Source organism: Elaeis guineensis, chromosome 15 (assembly GCF_000442705.2).
Source record: "Elaeis guineensis isolate ETL-2024a chromosome 15, EG11, whole genome shotgun sequence".
NCBI lineage: Eukaryota > Viridiplantae > Streptophyta > Magnoliopsida > Arecales > Arecaceae > Elaeis > Elaeis guineensis.
The window spans coordinates 59,511,128-59,535,267 of record NC_026007.2 but is presented as its reverse complement, the minus strand read 5'-3'; the positions used below and the strand labels follow the sequence as shown (position 1 = coordinate 59,535,267).

General features: G+C 38.4%; 1 protein-coding gene across 4 annotated transcripts in view; it reads right to left on the bottom strand.

The window, feature by feature from the left end:
* Window positions 1–12,804, bottom strand: part of LOC105058078 (histone deacetylase 5) — a 31,518-nt gene extending 18,714 nt beyond the window's left edge. For 3 of the 4 annotated variants that reach the window (XM_073249139.1, XM_073249141.1, XM_073249140.1), the window contains exons 1-8: window positions 12,548–12,804; window positions 11,417–11,618; window positions 11,040–11,186; window positions 10,792–10,904; window positions 9,340–9,551; window positions 6,477–6,541; window positions 5,962–6,132; window positions 5,775–5,867 (exon numbers count right to left, since the gene is read on the bottom strand). In XM_073249139.1, coding sequence (XP_073105240.1) covers window positions 5,775–5,867; window positions 5,962–6,132; window positions 6,477–6,541; window positions 9,340–9,551; window positions 10,792–10,904; window positions 11,040–11,186; window positions 11,417–11,618; window positions 12,548–12,705 — 1,161 coding nt within the window. In that variant the 5' untranslated portion in view covers window positions 12,706–12,804. The remainder of the gene's footprint in view (window positions 1–5,774; window positions 5,868–5,961; window positions 6,133–6,476; window positions 6,542–9,339; window positions 9,552–10,791; window positions 10,905–11,039; window positions 11,187–11,416; window positions 11,619–12,547) is intronic. The other variant, XM_010940864.3, reaches the window with a different exon arrangement.
* Window positions 12,805–24,140: the final 11,336 nt, after the last annotated feature.

Here is a 24,140-nt window from a genome sequence, read left to right as displayed (position 1 = left end):
AAAGGAGGGAGAGGAGAGAAAATTCTCTCTTTTTTTTCTATTTTTTCTCTTTTTTTTTCTTTTTTTCTTTTTCTTTTTCTCTTTCTTTTTTTCTTTTCTTCTTTCTTTTTTTTTCTTTTCTTCTTTCTCTTCCCGACCGAACAGAGGATGGACCAAGGGAAACTCAGTGGCTTGGCTTCGACGAGGGGCGGCGGCTTGGTCGGATGTCCGACAGTGACGGTCGATGGCGGTGAGGCAAGGGATGGTCGACGGCAATGTTCGACCGGCAAGAAATCAAAAAAAATCGAAAAAACAAGGTACCGTCATTTTTCTTTTATTTTTCGATCATTGGCCGGTCACCGATGGCCAATACCTTCAGAGAAGAGAGATAAAGGGACAAGGATCCTATCCTAGGGGTAAGACGCCGCAACCGGAGGCGTCGGTGGCTGAAAAAGAAAGGTGGCCCGATCGAACAGGGGTTCACCCTTTTCATGGATTTTCTAGCGATCCCGATGGTCGGCGAGGGTCTAAAGCCATGAGGAGAAAGGAAAGAGGGTGAGGAAGAAAAATTGGAGCCTTACCTGAGCTCCGATGGCATCTCCGACCTTCGATTTTCGATGAACACAAAAAGAAGAGGCCGCGGCTTTCAACGAAGAAAAGAGGAGGAATCTAGCTCGAATATCGCCGGTGGAGGGTCTTGAGGGAGGGGGAGGCCTGTTTATAGAGAGCCCTAGGATCCTGGTGGTCCTAGGACTTCCATTCTGTTCGGGATTCATCGGAGATCCCGTTCTGGTTTTTTTTTATATATATGGGCTTTGGGCTTCTAGATTTTTAGGCCTAGTCCAAGGCCCAAATGGATCGGGTGTCACAGTTTTGCTTTAGGAAACTCTGATTTTAGCTTTCTACTTTTTATTCAGATAAAACTTCATTGTTTTTCTTTTTTACATAGAAAAGAAGCATAGTATATGATGCTTTCTATTCACATCAGTTTCTAAGTACATATTTTCAGAATTTGATTTTAAAATTTTGATTGAAGAAGATGAAAAAGTTTATTATATTTTTAGTTCTTGCTTGATATTTTTCATTCATGTCTAATTTTTGTTCTTAACTTCTATGCTTTGGGCATATTATAAAGAGCAAGGAGTATCGTGGTTATTTTTTTCCATCTTTTCTCCTTTTTTTGTTTCTAAGGGGTACCATGGTCATTTTATTTCATTTTTTTACTTTTCTTGTTTCCTTCATGCAAACTAGTAGTTGTAAATAGGATGTCATAGTCATCATTTAAAAACTAGGGTGATTATTTTGAAACTTCAAAATATCCAGCTAAAAATATTATTTATAAATTTATTAGAACATTTACGAGAAATTATTAAGGCATCATCACCCGCCCTCTCTCCCCCCCCCCTTTACTCCCAAACCTCAACTAGATACCTAACTCCGCCATTGCTATTGATAAACAAACCATTGCATTTCCTTTAGTTCATATGCTCTCAAAAACAAAGAGAATATATTTGAATGCGGAAACATGAGGAGAGAATGGAAACTTAGGGCCAACAATGCCCTTTTGATAATGTCAAACCCAACAATTTCCCACTACAATTACACAACAGAATTGAGATTGCTACCTAGATAAAAAAAGAGGGAATTTAATAACTTAGGTGAAAATAATGCCATTCAACATGATGCAACATCACAGAAGCGTTGATAAGGGACTGTTTTAAAATGCAGTGCATATGGCTGCATATGAAGCCGTACATGCTTATGTAGTCTTATTACACCGCATACCCTATATGCGGCTATTATATGTCATCAAGTTGCATATGGGTTGAAAAGATAGTTCACTTGGTAGTAGGTTCACCGAACCAGTTGCGGAGATTGTACTAGTTGATGCCTGGCATGGTATGATACGGATCTGTACCATGCCATTCCAAAATGTACTGTTCTTTTTAAAAAAATATATATTTCGAACTCAAGTCAACCGATTGTTTGCTGACTTGATTTTGCCAATTTCAATTGTTTGCTGATTTTGAATTGAAGTTGGTAAATTGTTTGCCAACTTCAATTCGAAATATTCAAAACAAATTACAATGCATCTCCTCTTTCAAAACAAAAGAGGGAAACGCCCTTCTGACGTGCCAAGAAGGCTTGCGAGCCCTCTGCCCCCCCCTTCTTCCCTCCCTTCTTCTCCTGATCCCTTTCTCTTCCTATTCCATCTCGCTTCTTCCACTACCTTACACAAATCCATAAGGTGTTCTAGGGCGGTAACCCTCTCCTGAGACAAGTGAAGTTCGTTGCGGAGTCACGCGGTTCTCTCTATGGATGGCAAAATTAATCCGACCCGATGGGTATACACCCTACCCGAACCCGGTCAAACCCGAAAAATAGGGTTTGACTGGGTTTGGGTTCGGGTTTGGGTAAAACCCGAAAACTATAGTACGGGTATGGGTAGGGTATGGGTAGTGCTATTTTCTATCCGAACCCGATCCGAACCTATGGGCATGGGTAATACCCGAACCCATATCTGAATATATATATATATATACATATATATATATACATATCCGAATATATATATACATATACATATATATATATACATATACATATACATATACATATATATATATATACATACATATACATATATACACACACACATATACACACACACATATATATGATCTCTCTCTCTTTCTCTCTCTCTCTATATATATATATATATAATTATATATATGTATGTATGTATATGTATGCATGCATATATGTATGCATGTATGTATGTGTGTTAGAAGTGTGTATGTGCGTATGTATGTATGTATATATATATATAATTGATAATTCTATTTTTGATTGATAATATGCATAAAATTATTTTACTTTTTTTTGGGTATAGAATGGACGGATATGGGGCGGGTATGGATTGGGTATGGAGAAATGGGTTACCCACGGGTATCCCCGAACCTGTTGGGTATGGGGATGGGTATCTCTTTTCTTACCCGATTGGGTATCGGGTAGGGTTTGGGTATAGGGTATTAAGTTCGGGTTTGGAGATGGGTAGTATACTACCCGACCCAAACCCTACCCATTGCCATCACTTCTCTCAATGACAACCCACTTCACTTCCTCAACAGCCTTTCTTGACTTCACGCAAGCTTTGGCCAACTGTTTCTTTTTCGAGGCATACGACGGGTCCGTCTGCCTGATGTTCTCCCTCAAATGCTTTACTTCCGTGAGGGCCTAGTGCAAGTCTTCTCCCTCTCTAAGGCCCTTTGCTCCATTTTAGTAGCCCTCTTCTTAGCCTCACGAGCCTCTTTTTCAAGAGCCTCAATTCGGGCACTAATAAACATAGCCATGGCCCTCAGTAAGGGCTCAGCGCGATGGCAAATAACCGTACATCCACAAAGCCCACACTGGCTAGACTATGCGAAAATGGACACGACAAATATCAGGAAAAAGCCTCAGAGGTAAAGAAAAAAAGTTCTTTTATTGAATAAAAAGTTCATTTTTACATGATATGCTAGGCGAAACAAGAAGATAAAAGATTACAAAATCGAAGCCTCAGCAGAGGCATTAAACAACCTCGGGCTGTGAAACTTTTGAGTTCGCAGGAACAGCCACTACTCCAGAGGCTTCCTCGGTGACTACGGGCTCCAACTAAAGCTAAATTTTCTCGACGGTCATAGGCTCTAGTCGAGACTACCCCTCGATCATTGGCTCGATCGAGGGTTGGTCTTTGCTAGCCTCGTCTTCATCCAAAAAGGATAAGTCCAACTTGGGAAAGCGTGCGGCTATTTTTTGGTGGATCATATCTTGCCCGATGAAGAAAATCTCCTCGACGAACTCGACCTTCTCCTTAGTGAACTCCTGAGAGGCGCGGAATGCCTCAACCGCCAGCCAACCAGCCTCAATGACTTGGCTTTTTATTTTCTTCTCAGCCTCAGGAACCTCTTCCTAGGCCGCTCAACGCCTCTTCTTCTCCTCCAGAAAGTCAGCTTCACCCTTCACTCGCGCAGCCTCGGCCGCCACTCGCACTGCCTCAGTCACTGCCTATGCAGCCTCAGCTTTTTTTAGTGCCTCTTTAAGCTGCTTTGCCTCAACTTCGACCTTATCAACCTTTGTTCGGAAGGTCTTAGCCTCGATAAGGGCATCGGCAACCTCCAACCTTGCCATCTCTATGGAATTGGTAAAACTGATGATATAATGACCAAGCTGTGGAGGCAAGCAAGTCAACTGTTGAAAATATGCAGAAGGGAAAGCAAGTCAAAGAAACTTGCTCGGATGAAAGAATCAATGGCACCTTTTTGCTGGATGTCTAAACTCTGGCCCTACAACATTTCGACGTCTGTTGGAAGGAGAAAGCCCCGAAACAAGTCATAGGCCACTCAATGGTCTTCCAAGGCGGAACTTGTTGGCAAGACCGAAGAGGTCTTCGGTCCCCGACCAATAAAGGGAGCAAAATCTGACCCGACCAACATATCCAAACATACCTAATTGTAAAAGTCAACCTATTCTAGGTCAATTCAAAATCACCTGGTTATAAAGATGTACGTACAAATGTAGCCACTCGAAACACAATTACTCGCCATGAGCGAATCAGTTGGAAACCGGTCAACTCCCAAGCCGCAAGGTTTTGGGATGTGAGTTTGCATCTTAGCTACTTTTTATCCTTAGTTTATAACTATCATATTTTGTGCATTCCTAAATTTATTGTTTGTAGGTAAAATTCCTATACTTATTGAGATTATGATGATATCTTTGAATTTAATTTGATTTTATTGTTTGTGATCTTTGCATTCCATGTTTTGCTTTATTTTTTCAGTCATACAATTGCTAAGTAAAAAGTAAATGGTTTGATGGGTGGTTGTTTGCAAGGAACTATGCAGGCGTGCATTTAATTCCTATATCAACTATGCACTGGATAGAACTTCACTACCTATACTACAGGGCCGAGGAACCCAAATAACATATTTTGGCTAGCTTTTTTGGGTGAGATCCCAAGGTTAGGTATGGGTTTAGAATTTTACACTTTCAAAAGCATTGGGTATGGCTTGGGTGTGTTTTGACTCGAACTTGGCTTGACTTGACCCAAAGCGAACCCAACTCAACCCATTGACACTAGTAATGAAAATGTCAAATGTCATGCCCATGTTGATCAAGGGCCATCATGGTATGCATATTGTTTGCAACTGCACCAACACTTGGATGCATAGGCATGAAAAGAAACCTGATAATGCTCAGAGAGATAGGTGCTATAAAAGAGATTGTAGGAATTCTTCATGCTAGTTATTTTCAATAGCATTCTATTGAGAAGTATACTCTTTAACATAGAAAAAGGAACAAACACTTCAACTTTAACATTTTAAAAAGCATAATATTCACGATGAACAAAATCTTGACACATGTTTCCACAAATTAAAGAAATGTAATTCACAATCCATCAAAATACAATTTGAGGATAAATCCATCCAAAAAATAACAAGCTTATTTTTAAATATGGGGGCTACAAATTTTTTGAAAATTTAGTTTTGACAACCAATACCTCATAGTTCATAAGAATATCAAAATGTCTTGGGCTGCAGCGGGAGATGACAGCATTAAAAATCACAACCACTTAGATGGTTTTGAAGCCATTGTTTTCTATTATTTATTATAATGAAAGCCAAACACATTATTAATCCACAAAAGGGTCAACAATCCAAAGTTGATATATTAGACATGATGAGCTCTACAGAGTCCATTATGGCTTGGCTCAAGTTAACAAAAAACTGGAAGAAATTAAAAGGAAATTTCTGTACCTCAACTGGGCAAGGTCTACCGTTGCTAGCCAAAACATTCTGTGGTAACTCAACAGCCAATGCTGGCCAGAATGTCTTTAGTTCATGTCGAACCTGGATAAGGAGGACCACATCAGAAAGGGCAGATCTCTCAGTAAGTAGATAAAACCAACTGAAATGTATGAAATGGGATTGACAAACAACACACCTCTTGTATGACACGCCATGTAGACTCAAAAGGTTGCACCTCTATGGATCCAACTAAGGGTTTTTCTTCCAATAAAACTTTTGCACAAGCAAGAACTGAATTTGCTATAGAATTAAGATTGTAACCTCCTTCCAGTGTCATCACTATCTTTCCTTGAGCAAATCCCATCAGCTTAAAAAGTAAGTGCAGCAAATGTTAATAGTAAAGTTCAGACAAACAGTTTATATAGTACTCAAGTTGGACTCTGTAAGACAGTGCATATGAAGACATGGCAATATTAGATACATGAGAGATGCTTCTAGGAATGGTTGAAATAAACATGAAGTAGCAGTCCTTTTTTTTTGTTTTGAGATAAGAAGCAGCAATGAAAAGATTGACATAATACAGATAAAGAATTAATATGATTTAACGAAATTTATCATGGCAAAGATGAAATATTTTCATACTTGTTAAGGAATTTCAATGGGTCATTTTAAAATTTCATCAAAGAAACAAAGACTGTAGAAAGTACTCACCTTTTTCAACATAAGTGAATATCCATATGGTGTGATACAACAACCTCCAAGTGGATCACGAACAGCTATTGAAAAAACATATTAGCAAATTCTTTCGAAGAAGAAACATAAATAAATTTTATACATTCAACACGTTAATTTTAATTGATGTCAGCAAATCAGCAACAAAGAATAAGGTTTACAAAACAATAATGCTATATGAGGGTTATGTTGGTTCGTCAAGATAATGGGCAGAAGAAATTAAATCTTCTCATCTGCTAGGTTGTCAATACCCTTGGATGTGCCTCTAATTGGCATTCAGTGAGACTTCTGACCAGTAAACAAAATATGAGCTTGAACTTTGCAGGATGATTGCAAAAGGAGCTCATGCAGTAGCTACGTGACTGTTTGACTCACCAAAAGTGGCCATTTGCTGGTTACCAATGTAAATTTGATCAAAGCATGCACATTCAAAGAAAATATCATGATGACAGTCAATCATCATTAGCAGAATTCCAGTAGCACTGCAAGCTTGATAAAGTATCAACGAATATCCATCTCTCCCCTCAAAGATAATGATCAATGACGATGACCAAGTCACTTGGATGCTGCCAGAAAAAAGTAATAAATAATGGATGTCTCACAAGGTAACAACATGACTTTGAGATCCACCTTCAAATGGCTGCTAACTTAAGATGATTTGAATTGTCCATTAAGTTAGTGCTTCAGAAATGTTCAGCCTATTTGTCTGCTGAACCAAAATAGGAAGCCAAAAGAAGTAGATACATCTTTAGGCCCAGGTTTCCCCCACTTTAGGATCACAGATCACCAAAGTAGTGTGAGAACATGATTTGGAATGACTGAAACCACCTGCATTTTGTTAGAATCCTAGGAAAAAAGATCCATGAGGCCAAGACATGTTTTGTCAAGTGACTTAATAAATATTTCCACCCATAAGCATGACTGCCTATCTTTATATCATTAGCAAGTTAGTATTGCATTGATTGGAGGAAATATGTATAACTTTCAAATTAATTGTCTCAATTGATCCAATGAAGCACTAATCCAACAAGTTGAGGAATTCCTCTCATCACAATGGAAAAGCTTATGTAGGAAGTTGTCTTAAAAGTTAAAACTCTCTGATTCTTTAATTTAAAATTATTATGTTTCAATCAAGATTCGCGGACTCGGCACCGGAGCCCATGCTGGCCAGCTGGCGGTTTGGGTCGGTACGTGTCCATACCGGACCGGACCGGCACGAATCGACACAGAGAAAGGAAGCAAACCGGGAGGAGGAAAATAGAGAAAGAGAGAGAAATAGAGAGAGGAGGAAGAAAGAAAAGGAGGGAGGGGAAGGAGTCGGAGGGGCCGCCGGACGGCCGCCAATTGACCACCGGACAGCGCAATCCACGCGTGCGGTGCCGCGGGCATGAAACAGGGCCCTATTTCACAAGAACTTTCTTTAAAAAAGTTGAAAAAATGTGAAGCAGGCAACTTAAGTGAAGCTGGCAAACCAATTGCTAGCTTCACTGTTTTTGCCTTGCTTAAAAAAAATTCAAAATAATGAAGTCGGCAAATTGATTGCCGGTTTCTCTATTCATTGCGTTTTAAAAAAATGCGATAAAGGAATAGGGGTGGTGGCCCCTGTTCCGCAGCAGTGAATCCGCCTGCATGGTTTCCATCGGTTAGTGGCCATGGCAGCCACCCAACAAGCTCCGACGAACTCTCTGCCAACTGCGCCTCCCTCCGGTAAGTCACTCCCCCCCCCTCTCTCTCTTATTTAAAAGCCCTAATGGGCAAACCGAGCCGCGGAGGCTTCCGTGCCCTCCGACGGCCACAATGGGCCATCGACGGCCTCCAACGGCATCGTGGTCTCTCTCCCTCTCCTCTTCTCTCTCTCTCTTCCTCTTTTTCCCTCTCTTTGTCCCTCGGCACCAGCATGTGCCGTTTTTCAAGCCGAAACTGTCCCGGTTCCCCACCAATCTGGTTCGGCACACCCTAAACCATCTGGTTCGGGACATTTTCAATCATATCTATCTGAATTTATAAATTTCACAAATAAATTTTTCTGTTTTAATTGTTCCAACAGAAACCATTTGCCATTTGAAATAAAATGAGATGCTGAAAAGTCTAAGCTGAAACCATGTGAAACAAAATATTAGGCCTAACACTATGAAACTATGCAAATGTGCAATCAGCTTGCTGGTGAATTAGACTTTCTAATACTAACAGGTCTATGTGAGCCAGTCTATGTAAGTGCACATTTGGTTCAGAAAGTCAGACATATGCAAAAGGCATCCAGATGTAATGCAGATACCTTCTTGACCTGCACGCACTCAAACTAAATGGGCTGATCTGGCAGTTTTGTAAAAGCATGGTTTCAAGCGCTAGCCTGCCAATCAGCATGTTTTCATGCTGGATTGGTACTGGAACCAGGTTTGGGCCAGCACAGAAAATTTAAAGAAAGTTTATAAATCTTTTTTTTTCATTTTTCTGGGCACGGTGCAGCAGTTTTGCTAGCATGTTATGGCATCTCAAGTACCATGCCAGTGGAAGACCAACATGTCCACACATCACAGATACTTAAAAGTATCTTAAAACTTGCAAACAGTTTCCACGAAAAATTTGTTTATGAGTCCAAGAAATCTGCTTTGTTGGTCCTTCCAACATCAATTCTAGAACAGTATATCCTGATGAACTTTCTCTTTGTATAGACACATGTTATTCATCGATTTTGTGATTAACTTTGATCATAGACATCTTTTCATATAAACAATTTCCATCGTATGTCAAGTATGATGGTCCAAAATCCTGAACCAAATGGATATTTTACACACATGCAAGGAGAGAGAATAAATTTTGAAAAAGTAAAAAAGAAAATAACCTGCATCAAATCCAGCAGAAATTAATATTATGTCAGGATTGTAAGATTCAGCTACAGGAAGCAATACATGGTCCCAGACAGCTAAATAGTCTGCATCACCACACTGTCCATGTTCCCAAGGAACATTAATGTTATATCCTGCACCTGCCCCTTCACCAACCATGCAATATGAACCACCATCACCAGCTGGATAAAAGCTTCCAAAATCAAACCTACAACGGGAAGATGATTGTTACAGTCAGCTGTGTTTACGAGATCACTTCACAGTAAGCTAACATTCACAAAGAATAGGATGCCATAGTCTCCTTAGATATTTGTTCATTGTTCGATATCCAGATAGCTACATGCCTACATGTATAGCTGATTTATAGATGTCCAGCAGTACTATTTTTCCTTCTTTTTTTTTTTTGAAATACATTGGAATTATGCAACGGTGCTTGACAGCATGCAAATTATATAAAACAAGTTCCCCTCAACATATGTGGCAGGCATTTGATAGACCAAGGAGGAAGGATACTTTTTGGAAAAACATGTAGGATAGAATGCTCTAGACCACATATTTCCCAAAACATGCTAGTCTATTGATTAATCAGTTGTTGTATGGAATTTTATTAATTGAGTTGGAGGTAGACCTTGTTTACAATCTAGTTAAAAAGAGCTTCAGAAATACAAAAAATAGTCAACCTGTTTTCTTAAGAGTCTCAATGTGCATATTAGAGGATTACATATATGTATCCATCTCCGGCAAAAAACACATATTTTTTTCAACTACAGCATTTGTTAAATTCTAGGAAAACCTTGATTTTTTTTTTTTTTTTTTTTGATGCAGAACTGCAAGAGTGAAACTCTTCTGAAATGAGTATCATTATGAAGGAGATGCAACTGTTTTTATGTATGCCTTTACTTGAAAACAACAAAATGAACACAACTTAAGGGAATGGCTGGCCCAAACACCAACAGCTAGAACGTATCAAGTATTGAGCACAATCAGTAGCGACAGAAGCTTCGTTTCAAGTGCCAGTCTGTGCTGCTCTGTGCCAGCTGGCACATATTGTGCCATGTCAATACCAGCAGGGGCTTGATGTTCAGTCCTGCACATTCCAACCTGCATGATCCATGTCAATCCAGTATAGATTGACAATGTTAGTGCCAACTACCCCAAGTGAAATGTACTTTAATTTGGGCACACATGGCATGTTTCAAGATGGCAAAGCACATTTCATACCAGCATTGGCCAACACACCCAATGCAAACAGCAATTCAATATTTGGAAAGAAAGCCATAGAGTCTTGCATTGATAGAAGATACCCTTGATAGGAATGAATGAGTCATGTGGATGACCTTAAATTGATGGAATAAGGTATGAAGATTATGTTTATATATGCATGACGCAAGAACAAATAGAATATTGGTTTCAAGATATCATAAGAAACTAGAGATACTCAATGTTACCTGTGAATAGAAAAGAACAGTACCCGGGGGTCCTTGTAAAACATATTCTGAGTGCCATTGCCATGGTGAACATCCCAGTCCACAATTAGTATCTTTCTAATACCTAATTCAGGCTGTAATAGGACTACAAGAGTGAATAGGCATTTACAGTTCCAGAAAAATGATATCATGCAATTTACAAAAAGCCATGATGCGAGTGCTCACGTTAGATTTTTGTACAAAAATTACCAGCAAAAATCACTGCATACCCTTTCATTCAAGAGAAAATTAGCTGCAATTGCGACATTGTTGAAGAGACAAAAGCCCATAGCTTCATCAGATTCTGCATGATGTCCAGGAGGCCTCACAATGGCAATAGCAGAATCCAAATCTCCTTTGGCCACCTTTTCAGACACCTGCTCAAGGAAAAAGGAAAAAGGGTTTAATGTTTATTTTAGAAGATTCTATTACTATTTTACACCGGTAGAATGTACCTGACTGTGCTGATCATTTTAAAAAAAATTAAAATTAAGTACTTAGTCCAATTAACTGATGATGCTAAATTCTTATCAATATGTTTCTAGACTTATTTGGTGGAGATGAGTTAAATCACAACTGGTTAAGAAAATTGAGCATGACATATTACCTCAACAACTGAACCTGCTGCAAGATAAGCAGCTTCAGATGAACCCTTGTTAAAATATATAGAATTGAACTTTGAGGCAATCCTAAGACGTTGAGAATCAAATTCTTTAGAGCTGATATTCCTGATCAGCTTGATGTGACTTTGGGTATGAACAAGTGCTATGTACTTGTCCTCAGCTTCCTTGGCTCTCAGAACTACACATCTGGAAAGAAAAGAAAAAGATAAAATTAAATAGAGATATAGTACTAAATAGGCAATCTTTTTCTTAAAACAAAAAAGAAATATCAACAGTTATGCATAATTTATCCACTGAAATGGGAAAATAAGCGTAGACTTCCTAGGTTATTAGCATAGGCAGTATGGATCTCGTTTCCTTAGATGGCATGGCAGTTGCACATATTACAGTTTATACATGAAGCTGAACAATTCAGAAAACACCACCAAATGGATAGCCAGATATAACTATAACTCAAATACATAGCATCTAGATTCAGTCAATGAAAGGTTATTCATCAAACCCAATTCTCACAAAATTTAGAGTCCGGTTAACACGGAAAGAAAGAGATTTTTCAAAAATAAAAAGAAAAAAGTTGCCAGCAAGACAGCATGTTCAACCAAGCGAATGCTGAGTTGAATAGACCATATAAACACCGTGATAGTTCTAAGATCATGCAAAAAGGTGAAATGAACTAATTCATTTTTAAACTATTAGCCAAATCAAGGTTTCAACAAAAAATGCATACTCTCATGGTACGATATTCTTTTCTCTTTCGTATACAGATGATCCCATAATATTTAGCATAAAGCAAAGCTTATAACCCATTAATCTCGCAAATAACTTCAATTTTTCTAGATAAAAATCTTTCAAGACCTCCAAAAAAAATCTGAAAAGAATAACTTTCTCTAATAACTTCAAAATGTCTAGATGCAAGCTTTTCATGACTTCTCAGAAGCGCACGAAATCATAAGAAAGACTCGAACTTTAGGGTTTTATAGATATATTGTCAAATTGCGAGGAAAAAAACAATGGAAAGAAGAGTCGTTTCCACTCTCCCAAACTTCCATTAATGCCGAACAGCCGTCGGGAGCCAACCAATCCTCGGAGAAAAGGGGAATAAAAGAGAAATATACCTCTGGGGAATTCCCTCGGACTCGAGCTTCAGCCAGATGGCGCGGATCCGCTCGGGATTCTCCGGGTGGCTCTCGCCATCGGGGGTGGCATGGCGGCACATCCGCTCGTCGTACAGGAGGCCTACGCGCCGGCGGCGGGGATCCTCCGGCGCCTCCATGATCGACGGTAAGTCGGCGAGCGAGCTCGGTCAGAGGGAACAAAAATGGCCAAGACTGGGACTGGGAGCAAAATGGTACGAGAGACTTTGGGACGTAGAATAGGTGTCGAGTATTTAATGTAAAGTAGTCGAGAATACGAACAAATCCAGTCGGAACGGGACGGAATGCTATGGGACGACTTGGGCAGCCGCCTCCTTGTTTTATTTTTAACTATTAAAAAAAAAAAAAAAAAAAAAAAGGGACCTGAGATCAATATATTTATATTCATATTTTTTTTATTTTTATATTTATTTAAAATAGATGTGAATATAAATTAGATATTAAAAATATGGATGTAAACCGAGTAATTAAATTTTATAATCAAAAATATTACTAAATAGATAATAAATCAAATTAATAATATATTAATATGATTATATATTTTTTAAAAAAATTAATGAATGCTATAAAAAAATATATATTGAATAATTATTTTTTCATATCCATATCTATTTTTTTTGACTGATATAGATATGGATATGGATATAAATATTAATCGGATGCTCAATTTTTTATCCATATCTGTTTGGATATGAAAATGGATTCAGATAGATATTATCCGATCTATTTTTACCTCTAAAAAATATCTTAGAAAAAAAATATTGTTATTTTTTGTGTTTCACCAAGTGGTTTGAAGTTTTTTTAAACTAGAGAATGGAGTATGGTTCCACAGGCGAAAGCTGCAAATGGGTCGGATTGACCTGTGACCCCACCCGATCCAATCCGCATAGACCCGACCTAGATCATTTTCAAAGATCTATGGATCCAGGTAGGGTTCTGAAATTAGGTCCATTCCATTTTCTGGATCGAATCTGGATTTATTAAATTTTGATCTAATCCGATTTGGAGAAATTTTTAGATTGTTTTGGGTCCTGAGATGAATGACCCAACATGAACCCAATGCAAGGCCCAAATCAACTTAATACAAGACGCAGCCATGATTACCTTTTTTTCATTCTCCTCTATTTATTGAAGCTCAAAGCTCTACTCCTTTTTATATTTTTATTTTTTATTTATTTTCATAATTACAATCCTTCGGTTCCTTGGAAGATGGTCTTTTAAAACCTATATTTCTACTGCTCCATCAACCTCACTCAAGGTTTTAAATATATGTCAAAGAAAAGGATGACGAAGGTAGAATTAGAATATTTATTCATCTAACATAATAGAAATGATAGAAGCATATTAATTTAAAAATAGATAAAATAAAACTCTCTAACTTCCTCCTACCTTCATTCGCCCAGACTTTATTCCCAAGTTGGAAAAGAATTAAGATTCTATTGATCAAAGATTGTAAGCTGTCATCACTAGCTTTTCAAATTATGTGAAACATCTGGATATTTATTTTTACATGCTTTCATTAGTTGGATCTTGGTATTCATTTTCTAGCTTCATAAACTTCATTAGAAATATCAACAAGAACAAAAATATAAGTAGAACTAGATACGGGTAAAGAAAAATAATAGATTCAGCATCTACTTGACAATCTGAAAATTGGTACACAAGCCAACAATAAAGAGCATGTACTGAAGAAAAGTAAGTCCTCTGGCAGTGTTACTACACAAAATAATACCATGATAGTCCTTATTTGATACTTATTGATTTTGTTATTTATAATCCAGATTTGAATCAACCTGGACTTGGGTCTGAATTGAACCCATATTTTATGGATCAGGGTTGAATTATATATGAATCTGATCCGATCCGAATGATCCTTTAGATCAAAAAATTTGATCATAGATCTGACCCGACCTGATTCAATCTTCTATTAGGATGGATTTGAGTCCAATATTTAGATCCGATCAAAGAATCGGATCAGATCGGGGTCATTCATGAATGACCCCTATTCGACCTGATCCATTTGCACCCTTAGGTGCAATCACCAATTCTTCAGATCCTATCAAAAGTATGGTCCTGCTAGGGTGCTAGCCAATTTTTCCATTACATCTAAAGCTTATTTGATCTTGAAAATATAATACTTGAAAAAATAGTTTTGACATATTTGATTTACCATACAATGATAGCATATTTCAAAGTGCCTTATATTTGGTTATTTATTTTTAAAAAAAATTATATAAAATATCTATTATATCCTTAATAATAAAAAAAGATCTTACTCCATTTTATTTATCGCTTTAAAGATACTATTGAAAAGAAGAAGAAGAAGAAGATCCAAATTTCTTTTCTATAGGAAAACCAAAAATCTATATCCTACATGGATTTTTCTTTCCTAAGAAATATGGAAAGCTTATTCTCATGAGAATATCAATTTTCAATCTCTCTTTTTTAAAAATTCTAATCAAACAAGAATGATTATTTCATTTTTTCATTAATCACACTTTCCTTCTATTCCCGTCAATCAAATGAGTCCCAAATTCGTGCTAGAATTGAAAGTGAGTGTCATGTTTTTCTAAAGTTTTGCCATGGCTTTGCAGGGCTTCTCCATCCCTCCTCTCCTTTTCCAACAAAAAAAAATAAAAAAGAAAGAAAGAAAAGAAAAGCCAATGGCATCATAACAACCATTATTACGAGCTCTTCACTATATTATAGTGATGGTAGTACAGAAGCTATGAACAACAGTATCTGGTAGTTTCATTGTTCATCTATTACAATAATACCTGATGATCCTAATTTATTATTTCTTTATTCAACAAACCTGGGCTTAATCAAATGATATCATTATTCTTATATTCTTCATCATTTCTTATTGTAACATCGAATAAAGATCATTACAGCAACCGCTGTTTTTGCCAATATGACAATAAATGAAGTTATAAGTGTTTCGATGGTGGTCCATTATGAAGGGATTATATTGGGCTAGAACAGTGGTGGGGAGAGGCAAAAGATTTGGCATAAAAAGGCATGAGGAAGTTATCCTCCTCTTCTATTGATGTATTTTTCAAAGCTAGACAGAGCATACTCAAATGCAAGCAGAAGCAGTCCTCGATATTGTCATATAGCTAACGAGACTGCTGCTTTGTTGGATGCCTGCAGTGAAAACTTAAATCATAGAATTCCCAGATTAGCAGTGGTGTTAGCTGAACCAACATGTAGTACCTCTCAAAAGTCTTTATGACTTTGGATAAGTACAATAATGCATGATTCTTTTCTTTGATTTGGTTAAGCATGAGTATTTTGCCATGTCCATCCCTTTTCTGCAGGACCTTGGCTAAAAGTGAAAGAACAATTCATGCATCCATAATCCTCTCCTTTAGGCCAACTGATCCATATGATAAGTCATATATAGAGCCAAGATATAGGAAGTCGAGATAAGTACAGCTGATAGATGATATTGGATAGAGCAGGCGTTATGGCCGGCATTATGGATAGTGGACTTGAATGGCACTGCAGCTCTTTAGCATGCAAGAGTTATAATTGAATGCTATGCTTTTTCTTTTTACAAGTATGAGGAGAGGTGGTCAAAAGATGGTTAACTGATTTAAGCTTCTATCGAGATGATGAAAACAAACACAGTGGACTGATCAAAAACAATGAAGATTGTGTTAGCTGGAACAATAGCTCTTGGTAGCCAAATTATCAACATATGCATGCCAAAGCTGGAGAGTGTTAACAAGATAAGCAATGACAGCTATTCCAAATGGCCAACCACCAGAAAACACATCACAATTTAGAACAAAAGCTTCAAGGGGACCATGGAACTGATTGATGAACAATTTATGGAAACCTTTATCCATTTTTGCTTTTATGCAATAATCCATTGCTTTAGTCTGTTATCTTCCTTCCTTAATTCCTTCAGTGCATATGCTGTAATGCCATCTACAACGGAGCATTGTCTATATTGAATTAGTTTTAGTCATAGTTGTATTGGCTTAACTTAAAATAAATATATAAAATCTCATTTATAAACTAGGATAAATTTGTTAAATCAGAAACTGAAACAACAATTCTCAACACAAACCACCCAATCTGCAATGGCAAAAGAACTATAGATTTTTGGAGCACTTGAAGAAGATTAAAGTATTCAAACCAATATTTTCTTTAGGGTAAACTAATGAGAAATCTCCAATGGAGTTTAAACTTAAAAGTAGCTTCCCATTTAAGTTTCAAATAAAAAAAATTTTTCATTTGAAATATAACTTAAAAGCAACTTCCCAAATAGTATGAAATGACCGAATTATTCTTGCAGTTATAAAGTAATACTATACTATTATAAAATAATATTGTGCTATTATAAAATAATACTGCACTATTATAAAACAGTATTGCACTATTATAAAATAGTACTACACTATTATAAGGTTATACTATACTGTTACATTATTATAAAGCAATACTGCATTACTATAAAGTAATACTATACCATAATAATGTAATACTATCTTATTGTAAAGGAATACTACACTAATATAATATAATAAAGCAATACTGCATTATTGTAAAGGAATATTACGCTAATATAATATAATACTATCTTATTGTAAAGGAATACTGTACTAATATAATATAATAATATAATATAATACTGTCTTATTGTAAAAAAATATTATCTTATTATATAAAAGTATAAGGATACTTTCAGCCAAAAATAGAGAGTTGCTTTTAATCTATATTTGGAATAAGAAGCTATTTTTACATAAAATTCAACTGGGAAGCTGCTTTTAAGTTGAAAGTCTATTTTCTTTATCTTAGAAAATTGCTCTAATTATAATTTTAGTTCCTGGTGGGATGAGGGGCATTTCAGCTATCTTATCCCATTCTTATGAAAAAATAGGAACTGGGATGGGATGGGGCTATGCAATCTATCCATGTGGGGATAGAAAAAGAAGAAAAAGAAAAGAAGGAAAGAAAGAAGAAAAAAAGAGAAAAGAAACAACAGAAGAAATAAAGAAAAAAAAAATGAAAGAGACAAACAACACCTACAAAGACAAAGATGACTGTCCAGACAGGTCGGGACGGCACGACATGCTGTTCTCTTGAGAAACTGAGATGCCCCGATCCCGCATGATTTAAACCTTGGCCAGTCGGTAATCTTGTAGGTGGTAGGGTCATTGGTTCAGGAGCCCGTCACACATTAAATTACAGCTTCTGAGTCAGGCTAAGCAAGGATGAATGCACAAAACACCAAAACAGGCTTCAATGTCTTTTTAATGAAATAGGAGGCTGAGAACCAGCCACCGTATATTAATCAGAGATAAATATGTACATATAACTGATGAGACATCAATAATACTAGGTGTGTTAGGACTTCCAAAGAGGAAGAGCCAAAGACTAACTTACAGGAATAACCAAAGGAAATTCAAAAATATTGGCAACAGAACTAGAGGATTCATTGAATGAGACCTCAATATTGATATAACATGCACCAACAGAATTGAATCAGAGTGGACATCAGCGGTTCCCAAGAGGTGGGACTTCCTTACTTCAGAGTAGCATCCATCTAAGAAGAATTACAACTAATGCAGTGGTTAGAGGAGAAGTTTTCCTGATAAATCCCAGTCAGGTATGACTTGATTTGTTGAGACCATAACGTCATCCGATGGGCCTTCCACTGCAAGACTCTTAGTTATACCAGAACTCTCAAGTCATCCAGCTTGTGCAGCAGGCTTTGCAATTATGGCAGCCTACCAGAGAAGTCAGATGGAAACCAGCTTTTAAAGTGATCTATGCAACGTTGCCTCACCAACGAGGTGTTCTTTGCCTCCAAGCAGAAAATACGCTGGTTTCTTTCCTTCCAGAGACACCAGCAGGTCGAGGAGATGAAGCTATACCATAACACAAGAGGGTACAACTTTGGGAGATTGAGCTTCCAAGGTCCCCAGAGGATGGCAAAAGACTGGGGGAGCGGTGGCATTTCCAAATTATCAATAAAAGAGCTTCAAAGTCTAATAGAGAAAGAACAGGTTAGGAACAAGTGTTGCGCAGTTTCCTCGTCTTCCGCACATAAAGGGTAGTGCGTGGGGTAAGGGAAGTTCCTTTTTTTGAGATTGTCAGAAGTAAGGAGTCGATTATTGTACATTAACCAGTTAAAGACTTTAATTTTTTCAGGCAGGGGGAGCCTCCAATTCATCTGAGCAAATTCTGACTCAATTCCACTGTAGGAGAAGAAAAGATATGCATCTCTAACCTTGTAAATGCCCTTGGGGCCCCAAATCCATCCAATCCTATCCTCTTCTGTAGTTAAGTTATCCAGGAGATGAATGATTGTAGCACACTAAGTTCTTCCTCACTTCTAGGCGCAGTATGAAACTTGAACAGAGATCTTTGATCAGTGCAATTCAAGAAATCAGCAATAGAGTTGTCTGGTCTCACTGTCTGGAAGAAGAGAGAAGGGAAGAGGTCCTTGAGAGTACCATTGGCATACCATTTATCGAACTAGAATGCTGTAAGTCTACCCTTTCCCAAACTTGAATGAAGCTCCTGCCAAGAATAAATCCAAAGGTTTGACAGTATTGCGCCAAGGTTCAGATGCATGTCTGAGGCGACTGGAGAGGTAGTCGAAAGTGGAGAAATTGAGTAGTGTAAGTGGTGGATCAGTCTTCTCCAAGGGCGATTAACATCTTTGAAAAAGTTCCATAATCGCTTCATCGGCAGACATTTATTAAATACCCTCAGATTAATTACTTCTAAGCCACCATATTACTTGGGCCTGCATACTTGATTCCAATTCATAAGACAATAACCTCCTTTGCAAGGTTTTTTGCCTCTACACAAAAATGCACATCTCCTTTTATCGATTTTACTGATGACTGATGATGGAAGGGCAAAGGAAGACATCCAGTAAGTTGGAATGGAGCTGATCACAGCATTCACAAGAACTAGCCTACCAGCTAAGGATAAGGTGTCGCTCTTCCATGTGGATAGTTTGTTGTCCACTTTCCCTAAGATGAAGCTCCAATCAGAAGCTTTTGGTTTGCCCGCACTTAGAGGGAACCCAAGATGCTTTGAAGGGAGGTTAGCCTTTGTGCAGCCTAAAATGCTTGCAAAAAAACTGCTTTCTTCATCTGTTAAACACAAACTGAAAAGGAAACTTTGATCGAAATTTATCTTCAGACCTGTTAGGAGCTCAAAAAGATAAAGAATAAATTTTAGGAGCTTAGCTTGGCCAGAATCTGCATTAAAGATAATAATTGCGTCATCAGCATACTGGAAGCGTAGATTAGGAAATGCAGAAGCTGCTCCTATTAGGCCTTCTAAAAGTTCATTATGGGATGCAGTGGCCAATATTCTATCTAGAAGATCAGAAACAAGATTAAAAAGAAGAGGGGATAATGGGTCTCCCTGCTTCAAGCCTCTTTTAGCTTGAATCCAGTTTGTCGGTTCTCCGTTCAAGATAAGAGCAAATTTTGATGAGAGAAGAATGGACTGCATCTAGGAGGCACCATTTATTTCCAAAACCATGATTCCTTAATAATGTAAGAAGAACGTTCCAATCCACACTATCAAAGGCTTTCTCGAAGCTGATTTTCAGAAGGAGACCTTTGGTTTTGACCTTTTTGCAGCTAGCAATTAGTTCAGAGATGCAAAGAAATCCATCTGAGATATGTCGGCCCTTGATGAAGGGAGACTGAGACTCTGAGATCAACGAGTCCATGTATTTAGCTAACCGAAGACTGAGCATCTTCGAGAAGATTTTTGGTATTTGATGGATCAAACTAATTGGATGGTAGTCCTTCACACTCTTGCAATCTTTTTTCTTTGGAACTAGAGATAGGAAAGAGTAATTAAGCCTTCCAAGACCTGCCGGGTTATGATACAAGTCGTTAAAGAGGAGGATCAGATCTTCCTTGAAGATGTCCCAATATTTTTAATAGAATAAACCTGGAAAACCATCAGGACCGGGAGCTTTGTCACTGGCGAGGCAGCCAGTTTTATTTCCTTTGGTTCGAATGGTCGGTCCAGGTCAGAGAGGTCGATCCTAGTAGGATAAATAAGGTCCCAATTAACACTAAGACAAGGTTCTTCTAATGATCCTAAAATGCCCTTGTAGAAACTGATGAAAGAGTTTCTGATCTGATCATGATCTAAGATCAACTTCCCTTCAAGCTCGATGCAAGAGATGTAATTTTTCCTTTTCCTAGCAGAGGCAAGAAGATGAAAGTAGTTAGTGTTTCCATCTCCTGCTTTAATCCATTTATCCCTGGACATTTGTTTCCATAATATCTCCTCCTGATTCAGAATATGCTTGAGCTTCAGCTTTAGTTGCACTCTTTCTTATCGCTCTTGCGCTAACAATGATCCATGTTCCTCTGTAGAGTCTAAGTTCATGATTCTTTGCTTGATCTTAGCTTTTTCAGAGATGATATTTCCATTGCACCGCCTGTTCCATTGCTTCAAGTTCATCCGGAGAAGGCCCAACTTTTTGACAACTCGCGTTACAGGGTCAACCGATGCAGATGGGTAGTTCCAGCAGTCACTGATTAATTTCTCAAATCCTGAACAGGTGAGCCAAAAGAGTTCCAGTCTGAATGGCTTCTTGAGAGATTTCCGATTAGAGAGAGTAGGAAGAATCGGTAGATGATCCGAAGTTATCTTGGGAAGAAGAGAAAGAATAGCCAAGGGGAAAATTTGAAGCCAATCTACTGAAGCCAAGCAGCGATCCAATTTGACAAGAGTTGGGTTTTCACGATGGTTTCACCAGGTGAAGTGAAAATGCCCGAGCTTCAGTTCTGTCAAAGACCTTTGCTCAATGAAATCGTTAAACTCAGCGGAATGCACATCTTTACTGGAAGAGAAGCGGGTGAGGTTAAAATCTCCCAGAAACACCCAAGGCCCATACCAAGAGGATCTAACGGTTGATAGTTCTTCCAAGAAACATGATTTCAAACTCCTGTCTACTGGACCGTATACGTTAGTTAGAAGCCATTTTTGATCACTTTGATGAGGTAGAGAGTGCAGAGTGCTGATGGAGAAGCGACCTTTGCGGAATGAGCAACCAAAAATTTGGTTAGAATTCCGGCCAACAACCATCCATGAGTCGATAGATTTTCCACAAGAAGAAGTAACCAACGCACGAGAAAAGCTCACTGTTTTGGTCTCTTGGAAGCAGACCACATTGCACTTTGCTTGCCTAACAATGTCTCTGACTAACTGACGTTTTGAGGACTTACCAATTCCTCTTACATTCCAAGATAAAATTGTCATGAAGGGAAGGAAGACTCTGCAGCCCATGATAAGGTAATCTCACTAAAGGGCCATTTGTTAGCACAATGCAACAAAGAGGAAGAAGCCAAGGGGCCCAAGACTCTGTTTCCTAGTCAAACTGAGAGAGACTTTAATATTATACAAGTAAAGCACACTTGTCTCTAACCTGACAGCGAAGAAGCACTCCCTTAATCTGATACCAATATAGCTCCAGAGGTGAAAGGATCCACCTAGTGGCATATGTAAAGGTGCACATAACATACTTAGACCCAAAAGGAAGCTCCTGCATTGCGTGCTTCTGTCAACCAAACTAGTTGACAGACGTCTAAATTTTTTAGGGCTGATCCCATTATGTCTGCAGGACTCCATCTTCTTAAGCTTTGACAACACCAGGTCTTCAGCATCATTAAACAGGAAACCGCATTTCAGACCAATTTCACGAACATCTTTAGCAGTGAGACTGTTGATAAAGAGGACATCTTCAATCTTGAGAAATGCTTCTTCCAGCCCTAATGATTTGATCTTCTTTGAACAAAGGCGTGCACTGCGTTTGCACTTAAGGGGGGGATCAGACGAACATATATTAGTTTGCCCTTGATGATACAAAGAAACTTCTCTATCTTCAGCGAACTTAGGACCGGCCGGAGAAGGCAGACCTACCGCATCTCTATGAGGTAAGGAAGATAGGATGGTTTGGAAGATTTTAGAGACTGGGATGACGCGGAGAGTAGGGGTCTGAGCCTTGCTAGAGCTAGGTAGCCCAGATAATGGAAGGTTTGGCTGAACCGAGCTGAAGGTGACCGTTGAACGGTCACAATTTGAATTTGAATTTGAGAGGAAATGTCGGAGAAGTTAACAGGTTCTGATCTAAGAACACCTCTATTGGTCTAGGAGGAAGACCAACTTGGTTCAGGTGAACCGAAAGCGGTTCAGGCCGGAACAACAGGCTCTGAAAAACTCATGGGACCGGCGACTTCAGGGAAAGGACGGAGAAGTCGCCGGTCCCATGACTTTTCCCACAACTATTGACATCAGGTTTGTTGAGGTGATAAGAATGCGCGTCACCAGATGTTGGTTGTTCTCCATGGGCAAACCAAAAATCCCAGTCATCGTCATCACCCATTGGGTTCTCTTTAGAAGAAGATGGATTGTTCTGCAACGAAGTTAACTGTGATTGAGACGGTATATGTAAAAGGACCAAGATTTACCTCAATTTTCTCTGGAATGTTATCAATCTCTTCATTGAAGAAAACCACATCAAAACCAGACAGATCTTCCTAGTAGAGACAGGAACGACTCACTCTGCAGGGTGTGCCAAAGCTGGAGATAATGGTGGCAATCGCATCCGCCGTCCAGCAGAACAAAGAAAGACCGTTCAAGGTAGTGAATACTTTGTATTTCAAACGGTGAGCGATCCCATCTTTGAACTTGTTGCAGCCAATTCTCTGTTGCACCTATTGCTAGAGAAGAACACCTATAAAAGAAATCCACATTGATCGAAATTATGTCCGACGAGGACTTTTCGATGTTTAAATCAATAGAGAGTGGTGAACAGCAGATAAAATTTTCAGAGAGAGAGTTTTAGCCCAGAAGTCTCTTACCAATGCTGTTCATTTACCTTCTTTTATAGAAGAATTGTTGGTAACTATTTGTAATGGATAGGCACGTGGGTCCTGCATATTTCGACACTATGTGATCGTAGGATAGATGGTTATACTTATTACTGATCATGGTATATGGTCATTATGTGCTTTTTGCACTGGCAATTTTCAGTATACCGACTATATGTCGGTAGTCTGAGTGTGTTGACTGTATGTCGGTAATTGTAGAAATACAAATGACCATCGGTCAGTAACTCTGATATGCCGATGGTCATCGGTCATGAAGTCGGTTAAGTTGCCATGGTTGAATTATATTTGCCAGGGAAGTAAGTTAAGAATAGCCGACTGTTGGTCGGCTTACTAATTGATAGTTGGTGGTCTGTGCTTATCAGATCGATTGAAAGTCGGATGATATGTTGTAATTGAGACGGAACTTATTTTGTGATGTAACTTTGATAGCTCGTCGTCTATAACTGATAGATATCCGATCGGCTGACTGTGAATCGGGAAAGCAGACTGAATTATCCCAACAGTTGCCCCTCACTCCTAAGTTCAAGGTGGCCTGACATGTGGATTGGCACGTGGCTTGACACATTGGATGAAGGAAGTTGTCACATGCTATCTCAAGCTCTGATTCGACTGCAGACATTAATGATTTCTTCAAAAAAATGAAGTCTCCAGCTATTTTATCG